Source organism: Atractosteus spatula, chromosome 25 (genome assembly GCF_055471065.1).
Source record: "Atractosteus spatula isolate fAtrSpa1 chromosome 25, fAtrSpa1.hap1, whole genome shotgun sequence".
NCBI lineage: Eukaryota > Metazoa > Chordata > Actinopteri > Semionotiformes > Lepisosteidae > Atractosteus > Atractosteus spatula.
Genome location: NC_142730.1, coordinates 10,979,866 through 11,001,436, shown reverse-complemented (window position 1 = coordinate 11,001,436; position 21,571 = coordinate 10,979,866). Strand labels below are relative to the sequence as shown.

Below are 21,571 nucleotides of genomic sequence, written 5' to 3'. Positions count from 1 at the left end.
GACTACTACAACAGTACCATGGATACGGTGCTGTCCTTCTTCCAGCCCGGAGTGCTCCCTCACCACGCGCTGCTGTATGCAGTAGGAGATATCTCCTGCAACTGCAGTAAGTTCTGTGCTGCTAATGGGGTGTGATCTGCACAGATAAATTCCAGATTTTTTACTGTGCTGTATTTCGAACTTCATGATACTGCTCGTATCTGTCCATTCAAGCCCTGAAAAATGAGCTTATTATGAAGGCTCAGTGTTTGTTACTCATCCCGCTGCTGAGTCTCCAGTGTAATCATGAGCCTTGGTCCCTACCCACTGTGAAATGTGTTTTCTTTGAAGGTCGTGACATTGCAAGGGATACTGTGAGACTTCTGGACCTGCTGGTGCCTGTTCTCCCCCTTGCTGTGACTAATAAAATGAAGGCAATGATGGCTTTTGGTAAGTGTGCAAGCTGTCTCATTTAGGGGGACAGTTGTTATCAATGCTTGGTTCCACTGGCAATCCACTGACAAGGCCTGTTCAAACCTCTTCCCACTGAGCTACAGGACTGCTTTGATGTAGCTGAGGAGTGTAGCAGGCTGTTCCTCTCTTGTGTTGTCAGCATTAGAAGGCCTGTACGAGAGCTGGGCGAAATTGCAGGGTCCTGGGCAGTGTGTTCAGGACTGTTCAAGCCAGGTCATGATAAGTTTTGATGTAGTGCACAGATGGCTGCCGTCTTCTGAGCCAAAGGTATGGGATCTTTAATCCAGTGTAGGTTATTTGACATCTTATTAATCATCTTGATTTCTCAGATGTTCTGCAGGAAAGAATGGACTTGAATGCAAAGAAAAGATATGTCCATGCAGGTATTAGGGAAGGGTATCAGGGTCCAGGGTTCAGATCACAGTAAGCAAAGTTGAATAGGGTGCACTTATGAAGCAGGTTTTATTCATTGCTCAAAGCTGTTTTAACTGTCTGTGGTTTTAGACAAGTTTGCTTTCCTGTGACTGAATCCTTTCCTTGAGGATGATGGTGTTTGTGTCTTGCTCTGTCTGAAGGTGACGGCGGCCATTGTCTTGGCCCTGGCAGCTATGTGCTGCCTGCTCCCTGAGGAGAAGTTTCAGTGTGAGCTGCCAGCAGTTTTACAGGCCTTCCAGCCACTGTATGCAGCTGAGCTGGACGTCAGCTACTCCAGAATCAACAAGGTAGGCCTGTGACCGATGATGGGCCTTTAGGTGTACAGGTTGTGGATTGCGAGGGCCGTTTCTTTTAGAAAATGGATTTTGATTCAAACAATCTCTAGTAGCACTTTCCCAGTGTCCCTTTGTCCACAAGCTCCAGTGATGATTATGGTCTGTGGTGCCCCATGTGATTGTGAAGGGTGTGAACAAGGTGGATCTGCCAGGAGTAGAGTCCAGGGGAGGCGTTATCCTTTTCTGTCAGATTTTTGTGTGTGATCAAACTACCAATATCCTAATGCTAACGTGTTATTGCATACAGTGAGAGAGTGAGGCCTCTTGATGAAGCAGCAGTGCCTCTCCAGCTTGACTCCAACGTGCTCTTCTTTCAGAGTCTGAGTGTGCTTGTGGAGGCAGCAGTGCCGAAGGCCAGACCAGTGCTGGAATCCCAGCTGGAGCAGCTCCTGACCATGGTGCACGTCCAGGTAATGGGGACAGCAGCCCGCTCACCTGCACAGAAAGACGTTACAGTAGTCAGTAAGAGTGTCTGTCTGAGGGGTGAAGCCCTCAGGAGCCTCATCAATGACAGCAGGTCAGTGCTGTGATTTACCCCTCTCCCCAGCTCATGGCAACACTGAAGTGCCGTGTATCTGACTGCTGAAGCCCTTATTCATTCAGTTGAACGGATATTGATGACTCGGCTCATTTTAACATGGCATTAGAACAGCAGTCCGTGAAAGAGTGTGCATGATGCCCTTGTAGGTGTTATAAGAGTGCTCTGATGCCTGTCTGGTGTCCCAGGATCTGGCAGTGCTGATGGGGCTGTGTGCCAGTGTGCACCTGGATGTGGTGCTGTCTGTGCTGAAGAGACTGGAGACCCAGCTGACTGACCCAGCCTTCCCCTGCAATGAGCAGGGCTCTGGGGTAGGTGTACTGCATCCTAAGTTTCAGCACCTTGATGTGGATTGTCATGCTTGTTACTACAGAGTGATTTCACCTGTGCCCTGATTCTGTGCTATGGGCACGTTGCACTTAAAGCACCTGCAGAGGATCTACTGCAGAGAATGGACACTGACTTTATGGAGAGACTGAGACCCCATGTCACCACTAAGGTAGGCAACATGTCCTCCTTTGAGAACAAGAGACCTGACAGAGTGAACCTCACAGCTCCTGTCTGAAGAGTGTATTCAACCACTGCTACATTCTGTAATGTGCGTCTGTAACGCAGGGAGGTATTCGTAACAACCCTCAGGCAAAAGTTCTTCCTTATTTGTTCTGCTACTTTCCTGCAGTGTCTGGGTAGAAATTGTTAATTATACTTGAACCTGATGGGATTGTTATGGGGAGGAGGACACAGGGATACAGTGTCCGAGGCTGTCCAGGCTGTGAGTGTCCATCACAGTCCAGGGCTGGTGGAGGTGAGGTGGTGAGGTGGCGTCTGGGCTGTCAGTGAGTGAGCTGCTGTGTGTCCCCCTGCAGGAGCCCAGTGTCTGACTGAGCCTGTGCCGCAGTGTTTGCATGATTGCACAGGCAGTGCGCAGCGCCAGTCCCTCCGGAGCTCCCAACTTCTCTGCCAAGGCCGAGCTCCTGGAGACAATGATGGTCAGTGTGTGTGACGCAGCCGCCTGTCTGCTGTTTTCCCACATGGATGCTCTGGACAAGCCGTATCCTCTCACTGTGAATCGGAGAACAGATAGTCTGTGAGAAGTGATTGGAAGGGAAACTGTTTTGCTATTGATCAATACAGTTGTGTTTTTATCTTTTGGGAAACACTGTTCCAGAAGTATTCAGAAAAATGACTGCTTTGTTCACACCTAGTGACATGGTCCTGTGTCCTGTCTCTGAAGACAGCAGTGAGAACTGCAGCAAAGGGGCAGTAGTGGACAACTTCAACAGTCAGTGTAACAGAGCTCATGTGATCTGTCTGAGATTGACCTGCTGTTCTTGTTTCCTGTAGGCTCTTGACCTTCTGCAATTCTTCGGCAGTGGTTACACTCTGGGTGACAGCTTGAAAGAGAGTTTGAGGGAGGGGATATTATATCTGGCTGCACAAGACCTCAGACAGACCATCCAGTCCCTACTGACCCTCACATCTCCCTCTGAGAGGTAGAGCACAATTCTAACAGTGAGAGGCTCTTTGCAATGATAAAAGCATCACAACAACTGCACTGTGTTGTGGCGTCAGTGTTTGTGTATTTTAGCTCTGAGAATGGGTGTGAATGCAGAGCCCTGCACTCACAGGTGGGGGGTGTGAGGCTGACTCGGGGGTGTGTTTTGCAGCTCACTCCCGGAGGTGTGGCAGGTCCTCAGTACCAACCAGGTGGTCTCGGAGACCGTGAAGCACCTGGCTGATCATCTCGGCCTGATGAGGGACATGAAGGTGGATGATGCAGAACTGGATGTAAGTGACTATAGAGCCTATCTGCTGGTGTTTCTAACTGAGCAGAGGACAGATAGTCAGACAGCTGACAGCTACAGCACGGAGGTACTGTCTCCCTGTAATATGTCGCAGCCCAATAGCAGGCAGAGAGACACCAGCAAGCAGGCAAGCGGCTGTGTGAGCAAACAGCTCCCTGTTTGCAGCACAGGGACAGGCTGGCGAGCACAGAAAAGCGTGGTGCAGACCAGCAGCCCAAAACCACATCCAGAACAGGCCAGATCAAAGCTGGGTGAACACAGAGGCTCAGCACACAGCAAACTCCAAACTCAGAGCTGATGGTAATAAGCACAGTCTGTAAACAGACAGACACAGCACACAAGCACAAGAGGGTAATCTAGACAACAAAGACAGGGTGAAGCTAGGGGCCAGTATCCGAGGAGCAAACTCGGAAGTCAGGGAGAAGCTCGAGAGTTTAGGACCGAGTTCCTGAGCGCTGACAGACCAAGGGCTTGTGTAGCTTGAACCCCCTGAGGCGGGCGTGGTGGACAATTATCTTCAGATGTGGCTGGCTAGCACGTCAGTTTTAGCTGTCCCTTCTGCTGACCAGCAGCGACCAGCATGACCCTCCCTCAGTGTAACCCTTGTCCCAGCAGTACTGGGAATGAAGGCCGACTGGTGTCCTCCTGTCTTCAGCTCTACAGACACACAGAGGAGCAGTTGGCAGCTCAGAGCTCAGCCCTGACAGAGCAGGAGACCCCAGCTGAGTCAGTTGTTCTGCGGGCTCTACTGGGCTTGATCAGTGTCCTGTCCATCGCAGACAAGAGTCAAGCCAAAGCACTGGTGCCCTTTGTGTACTGTAGAGCCAGGCCCTGCCTGGAAAGTGTAAGTTTTTTAGGATGTTCTTTATTCAAATATTGTGTCATTTGTCGTTTTTGTCTATTAAATTTAAATATAACGTTTTTAATTGTAATCAATTGGATATCCATGATTACAGTGTTTGTCCTTTGAGCTACAGTGACAGTGGGCTTAGACTCCAGACCTGAGAGGAGAAAATACGTGGTGACAGTTTGTGCGTGTCTGTGTGTAAAGTTTCTCTCTTGTCCTGTGTCTGTGTTACAGGAGAGCCCGGAGGTCCGCAGAGCCACAGTGGTTCTGCTGGGGCAGCTGGTCAGGCTGGGCTCTGACAAAGCCCGGCTCAACAAAGAGGTCCACAGCTCCCTGGTCAGCGTGCTGCTGAACCTGACTGACCCCAGCCCAGAGGTCATCCAGGTAAAGACACAGAGCTGCCGCTGGCTTGGCTCAGCCTGTGGGACTGTGGGTTTTCTCATGTCCTTCTTTGATAATGATACTTGTCACCTATCCAGTGTTTGACCAGCTTTGCAATTGGTGAAGAAAAACAACCGTACAGTCAGTATGAGCTTGTAGCCTGGAAATCTAAACATTCAGAGGGTTACTATCAAGGATGTGTCAAAGGATGTGTCATAATTGACAACTCGATAATCAGGAATGTTAGAAATCCTAACCATCACAATGCAGTGGTCTCTGTAAAATGCCTCCCTGGGGCCTGAGTTTCTGACATTGAGGCAAAACTAGACATTTTCCAGCAATTAAGTCTCCACCTTGGTTGTTCACACTGGAACTAATGATATAAAGTACCAACAATCCAAGGGGTATAAGAGCAGCTTCATTTCTATGTGCAAAAGAGCACAAAGAAAAATGTCGGAATTTAATTGTGTCTGGTCCCTTACCAATCCTATACAGAGGGGACGTGCCCTATAGTAGGCTGTACTCCCTAAATCGCTGGATAGAGACTTGGTGTGCATACAATAGAATAACCTTAATTAATAGTTGGGACATTTTTTGGGAATGGCTTTTATAAACGGGATGGTCTCCAGCTTAACCAGAAGGGATCATTAATTCTATCCCAAAATATAGCAGAGAAGCTGCTTGCTTGACTACTAAGAGCACCAACCAGGCCTCAGCCATGTGATCTAAAATCGTGTGCTGTCTGTACTCCCAGCTCTAGTTCACCTCCTGTACCAACCCAGGTTCTCTACCACACGGCATCCCATCAATCACATTTCTATCCAGAACCAGATAGGAGTGTGAATAGACAGAGTATTGCAACTATCACTAGACCTAGATTAGAATTCAGACGTTCCTTTAGGGGCTCCTGTATTGACAATTTAATCTCCATTCCACTGGTAAACCTAAATCAGTTAAAACATGAAACTACCATAAAATGCTCCCTGTTAAATGTTCGCTCACTAGGCAACAAATCAGTTCTGGTTAATGATATGGTGCTTGACACCAACTCTGACCTGTGCCTACTAACGGAAACCTGGCTTTGACCCACTGACACTATTCCTGTAGTTGAAGTCTCACCTAATGGTAAAGGCCAGGGGGAAATTTAATGGCGAAACGTTTTTGTAGAAAGCTTGTTGCTCAGGGCATGGAGGTGGCCTAGCAGTCATCTTCAGTGAGTCTCTAAGAAATGAATTAAAAACTATTTAATGACTTTCACACATTTGAAGCAATGCTCCTTAAAATAGCTCCTGAATCATCTACATACATTCTTTTAGTGTACAGACCCCCTGGTAGATCCCATCCCCACTCAGCTAGTCAAAGATTCCCTCGAAGTACTGGCAGGACCTATAATTAGTATGATGAACATGTCCCTCGCATCAGGCGTTGTACCTGATCAATTTAAGGTAGCGGTTGTTAGACCGCTCCTTAAGAAGCCAAATTTGGACCGACAAGTTCTTAACAACTACAGGCCTGTCTCAAACTTTTGATCACAGGCTTGAGTCTGAGGTTGGCTTATGTGGAAACATCCTTAATTGGTTTACTTCATATTTAACTCAGCGTTTTCACTATGTTCAAATGTCTAATAATTGTACTGCTTCGTCAATGTCACAAGTTCAATTTGGGGTACCACAGAGATCAGTGCTGGGACCAGTATGGTTCTCTCTTTGCATGCTGCCGCTAGGTCGGAAAATACGAAAACATAATATTAACTTTCATTCATATTCTGGTGACACTCAAATGGCAACTCTTCTATTATCACTTTAGTTAATTGCACTAATGAAATAAAGACTAGGATGTGTGAAAACTTTTTGTTACTCAACTGAGGTTCTATTGTGTAGAGGCAACAATACTGACAGGACTACTATAACTTCAGCACTGAACTCAGAGGATTTAAAAATTTGCCTGAAAGACTCTGCACGTAACCTGGGCATCATAGTAGACACAAGGCTCTCGTTTAACTCTCATGTTAAAACAGTATCTAAAACATGCTTCCTATAGTTAAGAAATATTGCAAAACTAAGGCAGTTTCTCTCCACTCAAGACACAGAGAAATTAATACATGTTCTTGTAACAGCAGGTTAGACTACTGCAATGCCCTACTATCAGGGAGCACCCTCCAATCTTTCAACACCTTACAGCGAATTCAGAATGCAGCAGCTAGAATTGTTACTAGGAGCAGAAAGTACGACTATATAACCCCCATACTTAGCTCTCTTCATTGGCTTCCTGTCAGGTACAGGGTGGACTTCAAAATCCTTCTACGTACTTACAAGTCTCTCAGAGGTCAGACACCTGTCTATCTAATGGACTTATTAATGTATACCATCCAAATCGCCTGCTTAGTTCACAGAACGCAGGTCTTCTTCACATATTAATAAAATAACAGTTGGCTGTAAAGACTTTAGTTACAGGGCCCCTAGCTTATGGAACAGTCTCTCACCCCATATGTCAGGATTCATATCCAGACTGAAGACCTACTACTTCAGCCTAGCCTATAATAATAATAATAATAATAATAATAATAATAATAGTAATAATTGCTTACACTTATAAATAAATATATATATTTCTGGACACTCCACTCAAAGCGCTTTACAGGTAATGGGGATCCCCTCCACCACCACCAGTGTGCAGCCCCACCTGGATGATGCGCCAGTCCTCCCCACACACCAGCTCTCAGTGGGGAGGAGAACAGAGTGATGAAGCCAGTTCAGAGATGGGGATTATTAGGAGCCCATGATGGGTAAAGGCCAGGGGGAAATTTGGCCAGGACACAGGGGTAACACCCCTTCTCTTTTCGAGAAACACCCTGGGATTTTTAATGACCACAGAGAGTCAGGATCTCACTTTTATGTCTCATCCGAAGGACGGCACCTCTGTCACTATTCTGGGGCATTAGGACCCACACAGACCGCAGGGTGAGCGCCCCCTACTGGCCCCACTAACACCTCTTCCAGCAGCAACTATAATTTTTTCCCAGGAGTCTCCCATGTGATTGATAATTAATAAAGACTCACCTGAAGAAGGCTCCACGGCCGAAACGTTGTGTTCTCTTTCTTCTTTTTTCAGTATGGAATAAACCTATTACTTGTTCATTAATAAAGTCACACCCATCTCCCATCCCCCATGTAACTGCAGCCTCATCTACAGCAGACACCTCACTGGTCTCAGTCTGAATTAATTAGGCAGAGGGAGGATGAAGACCATTAAAGAATCCTACTTAACAACAGATGTAATAAAGACTCAGTTCATTCAATTCCAATTCAAAGTAGTGTTACGAGTCCAGCTAATAAAACCGAAACTAAAATATAAACTATAAAATACTAAAATATAAAATTAATATAATATTTTACATTATAAAATATAAATGCGGGAGCTGGAAAATAATCCTGCAACCAATCTTTTCCGCAATTCGAAAAAACGAAATCAGACGGGGAAGCCAGTAATCCTAAATCAAAGCCGGGACCCGAGAGCCATCGTTCAAAGCAGAAAGCCGGGAGTCCGAAACCGAGGAGTGTACTTTCCGCAATCCAGAAGCCGCAGGTCCAACAGAGACAAGCAGTTCCAAGCCGAAGAGGTGTAAACGAGACGAGCGAAAAGCAATAATAAAGCTCACATGGACACCGAGCGAGGAGGTCAGGGAAGACTGTGCTTCAGTGTATAATGAGATGGTGGTGTGGTGGTGAATTAGTGATCCGGTAGGTTGCCTAATTCAGCGTGGTCTAGGCAACAGGGAAGCGGGGATCATAACAAGTACTGTAGCAAAGGAGCATTTTTTTCAAACATCAGCTGCATAGAGCCCTGTTACTCGGGAGTTAGTAAAGGAGGCTCCCAAGTAGAGCTGGGTGTTGTAACTTGGACATTTCTATCCATCTCCTCCATCTGAGGGTTTATGGCAGAAACTAAACTGCACTCGGCCCAATACACAGCTCACCTGTGCTTCAGAATGGAATGTGTTCAACAACTGTACAGAATAGTATGTCTTCCAGGGCGCCTTTTTGTAGAAAGGAAAAGAATTCCCTCTTGCAAACAGGTTTCCTTTTCCTGCAGGTGTCACTCATCTAACATGCTTTATGCTCACCAGCTGAATGATACACGTCTGCTGTAGTCTTACCTGGCTGCTGCTTGAACACAGTGTCTTACTGATACATACTCCAGAGAGGCTCTTTCCATTCAAACTGATATAACCTCTGACACCACCTTTTGTTTGTGTAACCATGGAGAGTATCAATATCAATTAATTCTTTCGCACAATGTGTTTTACAAGAGTCTTATACATGCACATATACACTGTAGGTCGAGTTATTTTATAGGCTAAAATATCATATAATAATCCCATTTAAAGTATTGCAAAAGAGAAAGTCAACATACACAGGCACTTTCTATACTTTACACATGCAAAAGCTTTTCACATTGCACTCTTTCGGTAAGAGTGTTCGCACAAAGGACACAGAGATTTGCCACAAAGTGCCATTGCTGTTCATCATTCTTGAAAAGCTTGAAATTCCCCCTGATCTGCATTTTTTTTCTGCTGCAGTAACATTGTCACATATTGTCTGTTAACATGGAACAAGAAAGCAAAATATTTAATTAAAAAATAAAAATTGTAATATTATTTACCCAAGATATTTCCTTTTAGTGACTTGGTCAGTGACTTGTACAGCTGTTCAGCTCATTGTAAGCCACCATTAGTTCTATATGCAGTTCAAAGCCACAGTCAATTCTATATTTGTGAGCTTATTTGGGGAGCTGCTGGGATGAGACAAGACCTTTTCTCCTGACATCAGTCCAGTAGAACTGAGGACCAGCTCTCAAATGGGATCAACAGAGACTTCACTAGCTCACTGCTGAGGTTCAGGCAGAATATCCCACAGTGTTGACCTCTCACAAACATGCTTTTTTATTTACAGGTCAGACACGTTGTTAAGCAAGATGTTCTCAATTTGAAAATCTGAGCTGTTCTATGATCGATTTACAAGAGCTGATCTGTTCTACAATCTTGTGCAATGACCTCACATCTCTAGACAACTAATATCACAGTTTGTTTCCTGCTTTTCAAGGCACACAGAGCTGTCTGTTAATCTCCTGAAGGACACCTGATGTCAGGAACTAACGAGGGTTAGAACAATATCCACTGGTGCTCTAATAATGTTAGACACCAGATATTGCAACAGAAGGTCATAGGTCAACTGCATTATTTTAAAACTAATTTGACTAAAATCTCAAATTAAATTGAAGATATATCTGTTTCTCCTTTATGTGACAGGTGCAGATCTTCTGAAGGCTCTGCCCCAAGTTCTATAAACTTTGGGTAGAAATATTTCAGTGGTACTCAAAGGTGTTTGGGAAGAATATACCCCAGACCCTGAATTAGCACTCTCTGGTTGTTCAGAGACAATGTTCACATTAACCATCAGCACTGGCGTTTGGAATAATTGTGGCTGAACAAAATTGCCTCTATAGCACAAGCAATCTGGAGCCATTCCATGAGATCAGGGGCCCTTTTCCTCAATATGTTTAAAAACATAGAGCTTTGTTAAATATCCCTGATAGTTTTATACAACCATTAATTGTGTGATTATGGTTGTCACAAATTTTGACTTAACAAGAAAACTGTTAAAAAGGCAGCAGCAAATTTGAGGATTTTTAATCTATTGTCTGTTTTTCATGTTTCTCATTAAAAATATCAAAGCTTTTTTGAAGATCCCTGATAAGTCTATCAAGAGGCCAGTCAGCCAAGCAGCAGTGCCACCTAGTGGTCAGAAAGCTGAGCACAGACGGGTAGAACTAGAACGAGATAAGATAATGTGGGAAAAATTATAAAGCAAATGTTAGGATATATAGTTAAGTAACATTTAAATCAGGAGATGCTATATAAAAACTGTACCACTAGTAATGCTTCATTTCAAATGTGCCGTCTGTTACAACAAAGATTTTGCTCTGGAATCAGCCCAAACCGTAAAGAGTGACCAGATACATTCTCAGGTTCAAGTGATTGTCCTGCACTGTTCAGGGGCCCAATTTAAGTACTGAAAATCCTAAAGGGCAACAACAAATCTACTGTATGACCTTTACCTTCGTGTATGGAAACAGGAGTCACTTCTGTGCACAATGTGTGGTCAAAAGTACTGTATGTACTGTATGTCCTTGGAGGTAGTGGCTGAGAGGAGAATGATGTCCAAACTAGAGGCCATCATGGACAACTTCTCCCATCCCCTCTATGACAGGCTTGCAGGAATGAAGAGCACGTTCAGCAATTGACTGATTCATCCACGGTGCGACAGGGAGCGCTACAGGAGGTCATTCTTGCCTTCTGCCATTAGACTGTACAACGCATCCACCTTGCGTCTTGGCAGAGGCAACATCGACAGTGACCTGTTTCTGGACTAAACGCATCTACACATCTACTGCTACATCTGTTCTCTTTCTTTTTCCCATTTACAACCACTTTTTGTGCAATATATGCCAGGGACCTGTGCAATACATTTATATCTATAGTTACATCTATATTTATATTCATATGTGTGATACGATTTTCTGTGTACTGTTCTGTTCTAGTTTGTTCTTGTGTGTCCGGACTGTGAGTAACTCTTGTATTGTATTGTACTATTATTATATAATTCGTTAGACTGTGGCTGTGTTGTGTGTGTTAAGCTGCTGTTGCACTGCAATTTGCCTCACGGGATCAATAAAGTATCTATCTATCTAACCATATTGTTGCAGTTGGTAATGATCTTTTGCAAAAACAAATGTCTTAATGACATTGTATCAGCAATTGTTACATACTCAGCCTACTTTAAAAGTTTAAATTTACATTAGGAAAGATAAATGGAAAAACTGCTCACAAGTACAGAAATAAAAATATAATCAGCTGAAAAAAAGTCACAGTTGAGATGATTGTACGCAATACTGGTTCACATGATTACAAATACACACACAACTCAGTAAAGTACTAATAGGTGTTATTTTTGTGGCATGTGTTGCAGGTATTCAGATGGCAACTGCATTTGAAATTGTACAAGTTCACCAAACCACATCCCACTCAACTAGTTACAGCAATGAAGTATTACACCTGAACTTGAGCTAAACCTCAGGTGAGGATTCAACCATGAAGATGAACTCAGCTGTAAAAAACTGAAAGCACCCAGTCAACATGGTTAGGGATGTAATAGAAAGTTAAGACCAAGTGCTTTGCACCCACACATTATGGAAACAAACATTACACTGGAGTGGTTTAGGGTTAAGAGAGTGAAAGGCCTTGAAGACTCCAGTCACAGCCTCAACTTACATCCCTGTTTAGGGCCACTGGAAAAGACCAATCAGTGATGCTCCCCCAGAAACATAGTAGCATTTTAGCTAATCCATTCATGCACAAAAGTGGGACTAAGCTACTGTGGAAAGAGACTAGATATGTTTCATTATTAGCTTATTACAGGCAAAGGGCCATGTGGGATAAGAGCTTAATGTGACATCCCAGGTAGTCCTCCTCATTAAATCAGGAGGACTGGTTTTAAGTTCATTAACCAATTTGAAGTTAATGAATTAGACACCACAGAAGAACAGGGTTTTCCAGGCATTTTTATTGCAGCACAGAATAACAAGACGGGCATTAATGCCTCATTCCACTCAGAATCCTTCATGCAGCCTAGTCATGTCTGTCACTTCCCACTCAGGGCCAGACCACCCAGGCTGCTCAGACCTGGCACCTCTGGACTCGGCCATCTTTGCACACAACCCAGAGGATTCCTTGGTCATAGGACACATGCCTGGCCACACCAGCTGCCCTTAGAGCCCACCACCTCCTGCCAAAGGGGTTACAGGCATCAATACCAACCCTGCAGGAAAAGGAACAGGATTAGAGCAGCCTAGAATTAGGACAGTCATTCATGCAACCATGTGCATTAACCCCTCCCCCAGCTCACCTCTTGAAGACCACTCCATTCCTGTCCACCCCATACACACTGCCATCTGAGCCCACCTCCACCAGGGACAGGGAGCCCTGGATGGGGTACCACCTGTCGGAGCCTTTGCAGGAATCCCCACTCACATCCAGCTTGACAAAGATCTGGTCCAACCTGTTCACTCCCCAGCAGCCAAAAGGCCCACAGGAATAGTACTTGAGGGAGCCCACGACAGGAATCCAGGGGATGTTGCCCTGGCCAGCATACTGCAGCACAGGCCTGCTGTTCAGGCAGAAGATGGAATTGGCAGCATTGACACCAACCACAAACTTGTCTCCACCAGCATCAATCTGGATGAGGGAGCCTGCAGAGGAGAGCAAGAAACAGCTGTTCTCAGCAGGGGGTAGTGCAGTGCTCATTCCTCAGTATGAGGTCATGAACACTTGAGGAGTGAAAGATGTTCTGGCTGAAAGCAGCCACTATCCATGGATAAACATGAAAGCTATCATTTCTAACCTATATAGATCAGCTGCAGCCTCACCTGGTTGCACTTGGATCCACCTTACCCGAAGCCACTTGAACACAAGGCTTGAGAGACTCACACTCCAGAGTCCTGCTGGCCCCACACTCACATGTTTCCCCTTCATGGCCAGAGAGACCCAGCTGTTGCCCTGGTAGCTGACCAGGTTGTCTGCATTGTCAACTCCACACACCCTTCCAGCACCAGCATCTATCTGCTTCAGACTGCCAGGCACAGCCCGACACTGCAGGGCTTCAGCTACAGACACTGGGGAAGAAGAGGACACCACTGGGTCAATGATCACGTGGAAGCAGCCTGGGCTTAAGGCAACATGGGATCATGAGCATCTGACACTGAGGGACTAAGTCAATATACGAGGACAGAAGTAACAAGCCAATAGGGCATTAATGAATCAGCAACAGCCACAAGTGAACAGAGCTCAATGCACAGAGAATCAAAGGCTTGCAGAATTTCAAGAGCACACAAACATCCAAGTCATGGATTTAACACTCAGGCAACATCTCTACTCAAGATCAAATAACTATACTGAAATCCTTAAATACTAGCAGCATGCAGTTAATCCTCCCATCTGCCTTTGTGCTGCTCCTTTTAGTCAAAGCAATAAACCCAAACCTTACCTAGAAAGAATCCCACAAGCAAACACAACACACAGCTTCTCCCTTCCATGTTGATAAATGATGACACAAACCTTATGTATAGTATAAGCCCCCCCGGTGGCCTTTATATACTCAAGACTGCTGGGCTTCAGGTCCTACACACACCTGTCTAACCAGGTGTTAAATTGTGAACCATAACGAGCTGCTGATTGAATCACTCAAGTATCAATTACAGAAGACATCATTAATTATATTCTTTCCATAGACCTTATCCTCAGGGTTTGGGAATCATGGCGACAAAAACTGAAATTGAAGCCCAGTGCTTCAGATAGTCACGAGCTGGATTAGTACTAGTATCAGCAGGGACATCCTCCAGTAGTGCAGGTCAGGGGTGGTCTAAATTAGATAACGAGACAAATAGTTTCATTGCAAAGCTGAATATTTGGTTACTCTTGCTCTTTGTCATGAGATATTTTTTTTTCATTTCAGATTTTATCTCCCAGATTAAAGATTAAATTTTTCTGAGCACTTAGAGGAAAATATCTGGGCCCTAGATTGAAATATTCCATTTGGACAGCACAGTGGTGTGGATTTTAGGACTGCAGCCTCACAGTTCCTGGGGTTGATGTCCAACTGAATTTCCTGCTGTGTGGAGCTTGCATGTCTTCCATGCGGATTTTCTCTATGGGATGTAATGGAAAGTTACTGAAAAAAAGTGTTTTATCCTAAATATGTCCGTTTATGGGCAGAGCTGTGTTGTAAAAGCAGCTGGATTCTTAGAACAAACTGTGATTGTACCCAGCTAGTCAAGGCCATGGGATGTTCTAAGAATATGTTTATCTCTGTCCCAGCAAAAAGGCGATGCGTAACTGCACGTAGCTGTCTTCTCTGTCCTAAGGCTAAGACCTATAAGGACTGGATAATTACTGTCTCGCCTGTCTTTGTTTTACTAACCAACCATAATGAAGTAAACAAATTGAGGTGTTGCATCAGCTAGGTTTATAAAATAATGGACCTTTTCCTATTTTACTTTGAAAATCAGCTCTCACTTGCTGCACAGACTGGTGGTTGCTGTTTTTCCCTATTGCGCAATATGAATAAATGCCTTACTGAGTGAATGAGAACACCTCTCCTGGCTCGTCTTTGATAAAATTCCAAGACAGGGACCACTTTGCTACCAATTTAGAAAGGCATCCTGGCTTTTCAAAGTAGTTTACATGTATGTAAAAAGTTATGTCAATGATTAAAAAATTGCAGTTGGAGAAAGTGTGGACATTCAAAGGAAGTAGATAGACTGATACTTTATTGATCCCATGAAAGAAATTGCAGTGCAACAGCAGCTTAACACAGACAACACAGCAACAGTGTAATGAATGATACAATAATAATAATACAATACATACAGTACAATCAGTACAGTGAGAAGTGCACTACGAAGAGTTACTCACAGTCCAGAACACACAAAGAACAGTACACAACAAAGTCGTATTGCACAATATAAATATGAATATAAATGTATTGCAAGGGTCCCTGGCATATATTGCCCAAAAACGGTTTTAAACGGGAAAAAGAAAAAGAACAGCTGTATCAGTTTACTGTTCAGTCCAGAAACAGGTCCCTGTCAATGTTGCCCCTGCCCAGACACACAGTGGATGCGTTGTACAGTCTTATGGGAGAAGGCAAGAATGACCTCCTGTAGCGCTCCCTGTCGCACCGTGGTTCGATCAGTCTATTGCAGAACGTGCTCTTCAATCTCACAAGCATGTCATAGAGGGGATGGGAGATGTTGGCCATGATGGCCTCTAGTTTGGACACCATTCTCCTCTCAGCCACTAGCTCCAGGGGGTCCAGGCCAGACCCAATGACGGAGCTTGCTCTCCTGATGAGCTTGTTCAGCCTGTTAGAATCCCCTGCTCTAATCCCAGAGCACCAGCATACCACTGCGTAGAAAATGGCGCACGCCACCACCAACTGATAGAACATATGTAGCATCTTACTACACACATTGAAGGACCTGAGCCTCCTCAAGAAGTAAAGTTGGCTCTGACCCTTCTTGTAGATGGCCTCGATGTTCTTAGACCATTCCAGTCTATTGTCGATGTGCACTCCCAGGTACTTGTACGAGTCCACCATCTCCATGCCACTCCCATGGATGTAGACAGGAATATGTTTGACGCTTTTCCTCCTGAAATCTACCACCAGTTCCTTCGTCTTTGTTACATTCAATTGCAGGTGGTTCTCCCCACACCACTCCACAAAGCTGCTAACCTCGTCCACTGCACTCTTCCTCCTGCCCACTCTTGAAACATCCCACTGTAGCGGCAAGGCTTATTAAAATACAGGAATTAAGTTTGCTACTACCTTGCCAGTCCCTCTCTCCTTCATCTCAGTGGTGCTGGATACAGAGAGGCCATTCCAGTTGGTTCACATTTAAGGTGTTTTTCTAGCCGATAGAGTGTCCTGATAAGGAACAACTCCCAAAGCTGAGATTCTCCAGCAACCCTAATAAATGGTCATCTCTTGCGCCTTACTGTCTGGGAGAATCTTATTCAAAGTTGTTTACAACCCTAAGGTCAGAGTGCATTGTTACCCATCCTCAGGCAATCAGGAACTGGTAGGGCAGGTTAACCCCACGTGGGTCTCGAATGCCCACAGAACGTTCAACCAATAAACGACCGTAGTTCCTCCAGGTAAAACAGGCAGCACAGGGCTTCCTCGGGGCGCCTCCTGGACATTCTCAGACTCAGCTCCTCCTGGACATCCTCAGACTCAGCTCCTCCTTGACATCCTCAGACTCAGCTCGGACCACCACGTAACGGCCAGTGTGTCCGAGAGTCAGAACTTCACTTTGTTCTAAGAGTCGAGAACGGAGGTTGCCAGCACGTAACCAAAGGAACCACCCGAGGTTAGCCCAGCAGCAAGCCTCGTGAACCCACCGCGAAAGCTCACCTGATCAACAAGTGAACTACGGTCAGAACTGTGGACAGCTGAATCTGTGGATTCAGGACTCGCGCTACATCAGGAACGAACCAGTCTTCTTCCTGTCTAAAGAGTGTGACCTGCTTGGACCCACAGTCACTTTTCTCCTGTGCACAAACTCTGCTAGTTTCAGCCAACACTAACTAGCCGGTCTTCAGAGAGCATCAGCAGTGCACCGCAGCAGAAATCTCTCCCACTTCACTCTCGCTGAACCAGCACTGCCTGGCACCGAGCCAGAGAACGCCGATTGGACACAGCAACAAGCTGCTGTTTGTGTCCGCGGGAGATCTGAATCCACACAGATTGGATGAGTATTCAACATTCTGCATTACAGCTCGAGAATTCAATTGTTACCTCAACCTGAGATTATATCAATTTAATTCCTATGAGTGATGTACTTGCTTTTGAGTATCTAGTGTAGAAGTTGTAATCCAAGTTCATTTACGAAACGGTATAAATGAATGATATACTGAACGTATGTCCCTCTTGGTCTGTAAATCTTCGTGACTGAATATATACCTTTTGTATTCTGCTAACCCTCACGATAAGATCTGTTATGTTTATATGCACATTTTATGTATTATTAAATGTATTGTCGTGTATTAGTATCCGTGTGTGCGTTGCTGAGTATCCCTCTGGGTCGGTCTTCTAATAGCCATCAAAGAATCATTTTGTGACTTAATGCTACAATTAATAATTGTCCCAGTAAATGCACAAAACCCCTACATTTATTGGTGCCTCATGAGAGGATGCCTTCACCACAATTGCACAATTGCAGCACATCTGAGAACTTCTGCAGGTGGCATGACTCTGAGTTGTATTTAAAGTCCGAAGTATAGAGGGTGAAGAGGAATGGAGAAAGAACTGTCCCCCGAGGAGCCCCTGTGTTACTTACTACCTGTTCAGACACACAGTTCTGAAGTCTCACCGACTGTGGTCTGCCTGTCAGATAGTCAGTGATCCACAAGATCATGGAGGCACCGACTTGTATCTCCTCCAGCTTCCTCCTTAGAAGTAAGGGCTGGATAGTATTGAAGGCACTGGAGAAGTCAAAAAACATAATCCTTACAGTGCTGCCAGCCTTGTCCAGGTGTGAGTAGGCCCTTAGCAGCATGTAGATGATTGCATCCTCCACACCAAAACTGGGCTGGTAGGCGAACTGTAGGGTGTTCAGCGATAAACTAACTAGAGATATCAGGTGGGATAAGACCAGCCTCTCCAGTGCCTTCATGACGTGAGAAGTCAGCTCTACTGGTCTGTAGTCATTGAGGACAGAGGGGCACCCTTTCTTTGGTACCGGGACCAGGCATGATGTCTTCCAGAGCACAGGGACTCTCTCCAAGCGCAGGCTCAGGTTGAACAGTCACTGGAGCACTCCGCTCAGCTGATCAGCACAGGCCCTCAGAACTCTGGGACAGACGTCATCTGGTCCTGTAGCCTTACCCTGGTGCAACCTCTACAGCTCCCTCTTCACCTGGTCAGCCTTGCCTGGGGGATGGTGCTCATAGCGCTGTAGGTGCTGCAGGTGTTAATGGCGGAGGTGTTGGAGAGTGGCAGCTGTGGGGGATGGGGGGGTGAGCAGCTGTTGGCGGTTGTAGCTGTAGGCGGCCATGATTGTGGGGGGATGGAGAAGGTGTTGGGCAGTCGCAGCTGTGAAGGCTTAGGGAGCGCGTGGCTGTGAGGGGATGGGTGTTGAGCCACAGAGGGCCCTGAATCAAACCTGTTAAAAACTGGTTCAACTCGTTGGGCATCTCCAGGTTCCCCTCCGTTGCACCCCCAGCCTGTTTGAAGCCAGTGATCTCTCTCATGTAGCTCCATACATCCCTCACCCTATTCCTTAGCACCTTGTCCTCTACCTTCCCCCTGTAGGCGTCCTTGTTCTCTCTAAACTTCTGCTTTAGTTCCCTCTGTACACGCTTGACCTCTTCCTTATCCCCCCTCCTAAAGGCTCTCTTCTTGTCATTTAGAAGAGCCTTCAAGTCGCTGGTGATCCAGGGTTTGTTATTGGAAAAGTAGTGTACGTCTTTGGTGGGGATGGTGTTGTGTACGCAGAAGTTAATGTAGTCAGTGACACAGTCCACCATGTTGTCTATGTCGTCCCCATGTGGTTTGCACAGCACATCCCAGTTGGTAGCCTCCAGACCACCACGTAGATCCTCCATAGCCTCCTAAGACCATCTCCTCACAGTCCTAATGCCTGCAGGTTGGCGCTGGACAATAGGCGTGTATAGTGGTGTAAGCAAGTTAAGGTTGTGATCTGATCTGCCAAGGGGGGGAAGGGCTGTGGAACTATATGCATCCTTAGCATTTGCATATAATAAGTCCAGTGTTTTGTTTTCTCTGGTCGGGCACTTAACAAACTGGTGGAAAGTAGGCAAAATGATGGAAATAGAGACGTGGTTTAAGTCCCCTGAAATAGCTATAAAAGCACTAGGGTGCTTTGTTTGTAGCCTGGCTGTGACTGTGTGTATGACGTCACACGCTGCCTCTGCGTTCGCCGTGGGTGGAATGTAAACAACAACAAAGATGGCGCATGTAAACTCCCGCGGCAGATAGTATGGACGCAGTCCTATGGCAACCAGTTCAATGTCCGGGTTATACAGTAGACGCGCTCCTTAACATGAATATGCCCAGGATTACACCATCTGTTGTTGACAAGCAGAGCGAGCCCCCTCCTTTCCTCTTACCGCTCTCGGTGTTTCTGTCCGCCCGCACCGGCTGAAAGCCGCCGATGGTAACATTCGAGTCCGGAATAAGTTCCTGCAGCCACGTCTCGGTGAAACACATGATACTGCATTCTCTATACTCCCTCGCTCCTCACCAATGCTCCCAGTTCGTCCATCTTGTTCACTAAGGACCTCACATTTCCCATAATGATCGAAGGAAGATAGGGTTTAAATCTCCTTCTCTTTGCCTTTTGCGTCGCACCAGCCCTACAGCCTCGGCTTCTCCTACTCAGCTACTCTGGAACTGATGGCTTCTCTCCAGTGAGTAGAGCCGGACGCATTAGTGCGATCAGCTGGTCCCGCGTGTAGACAATGCCTCTGTAGCTATCGGCATTGCAACCCGATAGAAACAGAGGTCCGAGTATCAGAAAAAACAAGAAAAAGTATCTCAACTTTCCTAGCATCCATCATGTTGTGATCGCAAATCTAGTTGCCGGCAAGGGTATGAATAAAAAACACTAACACACTAGCACTAACTAACTGAAAGAAACAAAACAAAAACACTAACACACTAGCACTAACTAACTGACACAAACAAAAAGACAACAAAAAGACAACAAAGAGACAACAAAGAGCAGGCTGCCACTAACACGGCGCCATCTTCTTAGATGCGTTGTTGTAGCTGCTTGTTGCCCTGATTAAGGTAGAAGGTCACCCGTCTTAAGCAAGACATCCCACTGATTCTCTCAACGTTGATCTGCCAGTCCAGATTGAAAAGAGACGAGCGCGTGAGGTTTAATCTGGAGCTCATACAGGACTGTGCCACAGTCATGGGATTCACAATCTGTCTTGGATCTCCATTTACTCCGTTCGGTTCAGTTTCGGTTCAGTGCTGCAGGTGTTCAGGCGAAGACCTTCAAGCTTGTGGTGGTGGAACATCTGTTCCAGTGTGGGCTGACCATGAAAGACCTGCTTTGATATGATTGGAGACATAAGAAATCAGCTTTCTAAATGAAGTGAAAAACAACTGAGCCGCCCTGCCGTGAATGGAACCTATCTGAGCTGCTGTACATACAGTATTAGAAGGCACTCTGGATTCTTCTGGATTCTCTCGGAGGTTGACAGCTCAGTGGATTCATTTTGTGTTGAATGTGGAGTTATTCTTCTCCAGAGCCTTCTCATAATGACTTGATTCTATACCTGATTTCAAATCACAGCTATTGATTTCACACGGGGTCATAAACTGCCTACCATTTATTTTAATGATGGTGCTTGTTCTACAATAAAACTGAAAAAAAAACCAATTAACAAAACATCTGATTCAGCATAATCATGTCCAATATAATAAAGTTTATAAAGTGTCAACATCATTAGAGATGAGGCAAGAAGATTTCAAATAGGATCCTGAACAGTGCTCCCAGGAGAAACAAATACAACTCAAATTGAACTTGAACTTTATTGCCATATGTAACTTATACTAATTTTTCTAAAACTGATATACTGGCAGGATGTAACCCTGAGTTTTTGTCAGAGTTCCATCTCTGTTTACATCATGCTGGGTCTTGAGGAAGAGCTGCTAACAGTGTCCTGTTGTTCCTTGTCCCACTGTAGTTGGAGCCCAGAGCTCCCTGCAGTGCAGAGCACCTGACTCGTGTGCTTGTGGAGGATGTGCTGCTACTGCCTCTGCAGGATCCCAGGGGCCCTGAGCTCCAGGTAGGACTGCTAGACTCAGCCACTGGTGTTGGGTACAGGTGGCAGACGGTGTCTTAAGAATACCTGCTCCTGCATTGTGGAACCTGTGAAAATTCACAATGGCTGTACATTCTTTTGCAGAGCACAATCCCTGACACATGTGCTGTATGCTTTTCTTAAAAATGACTGATTTCCAAGGTTTGGAAAAGGAGACATTAATTTGGAAAACATATGGAAATCTTAGTATCAAAATAACGCTGACCCAGTGAAGTTCACTACACACAAATATATTGGTTTTAAACAAACATACACTCGAGCGGATCTCCTCCGTGTTTCCGAAATCATCCTCCCGAAAAACGC

The 21,571-nt window shown here is 45.4% G+C and overlaps 2 protein-coding genes across 2 annotated transcripts; one reads left to right on the top strand and one right to left on the bottom strand.

The window, feature by feature from the left end:
- The first annotated feature begins 2,627 nt into the window (after positions 1-2,627).
- LOC148815427 (uncharacterized) lies at positions 2,628-11,540 on the top strand. Its single transcript, XM_088905561.1, has 6 exons — positions 2,628-2,750; positions 3,106-3,254; positions 3,429-3,549; positions 4,222-4,410; positions 4,648-4,797; positions 11,064-11,540. Exons 1-6 carry the CDS (start codon positions 2,667-2,669, stop codon positions 11,157-11,159), a joined length of 789 nt encoding a protein of 262 aa, XP_088761687.1. The 5' UTR covers positions 2,628-2,666; the 3' UTR covers positions 11,160-11,540.
- Positions 11,541-12,529: 989 nt separating this feature from the next.
- LOC148815426 (fish-egg lectin-like) lies at positions 12,530-13,944 on the bottom strand. Its single transcript, XM_088905858.1, has 4 exons — positions 13,896-13,944; positions 13,279-13,524; positions 12,759-13,101; positions 12,530-12,671 (listed from the first exon to the last, which is right to left on the bottom strand). The coding sequence occupies exons 1-4, from the start codon at positions 13,942-13,944 to the stop codon at positions 12,530-12,532; spliced, it is 780 nt and encodes a 259-aa protein (XP_088761984.1).
- Positions 13,945-21,571: the final 7,627 nt, after the last annotated feature.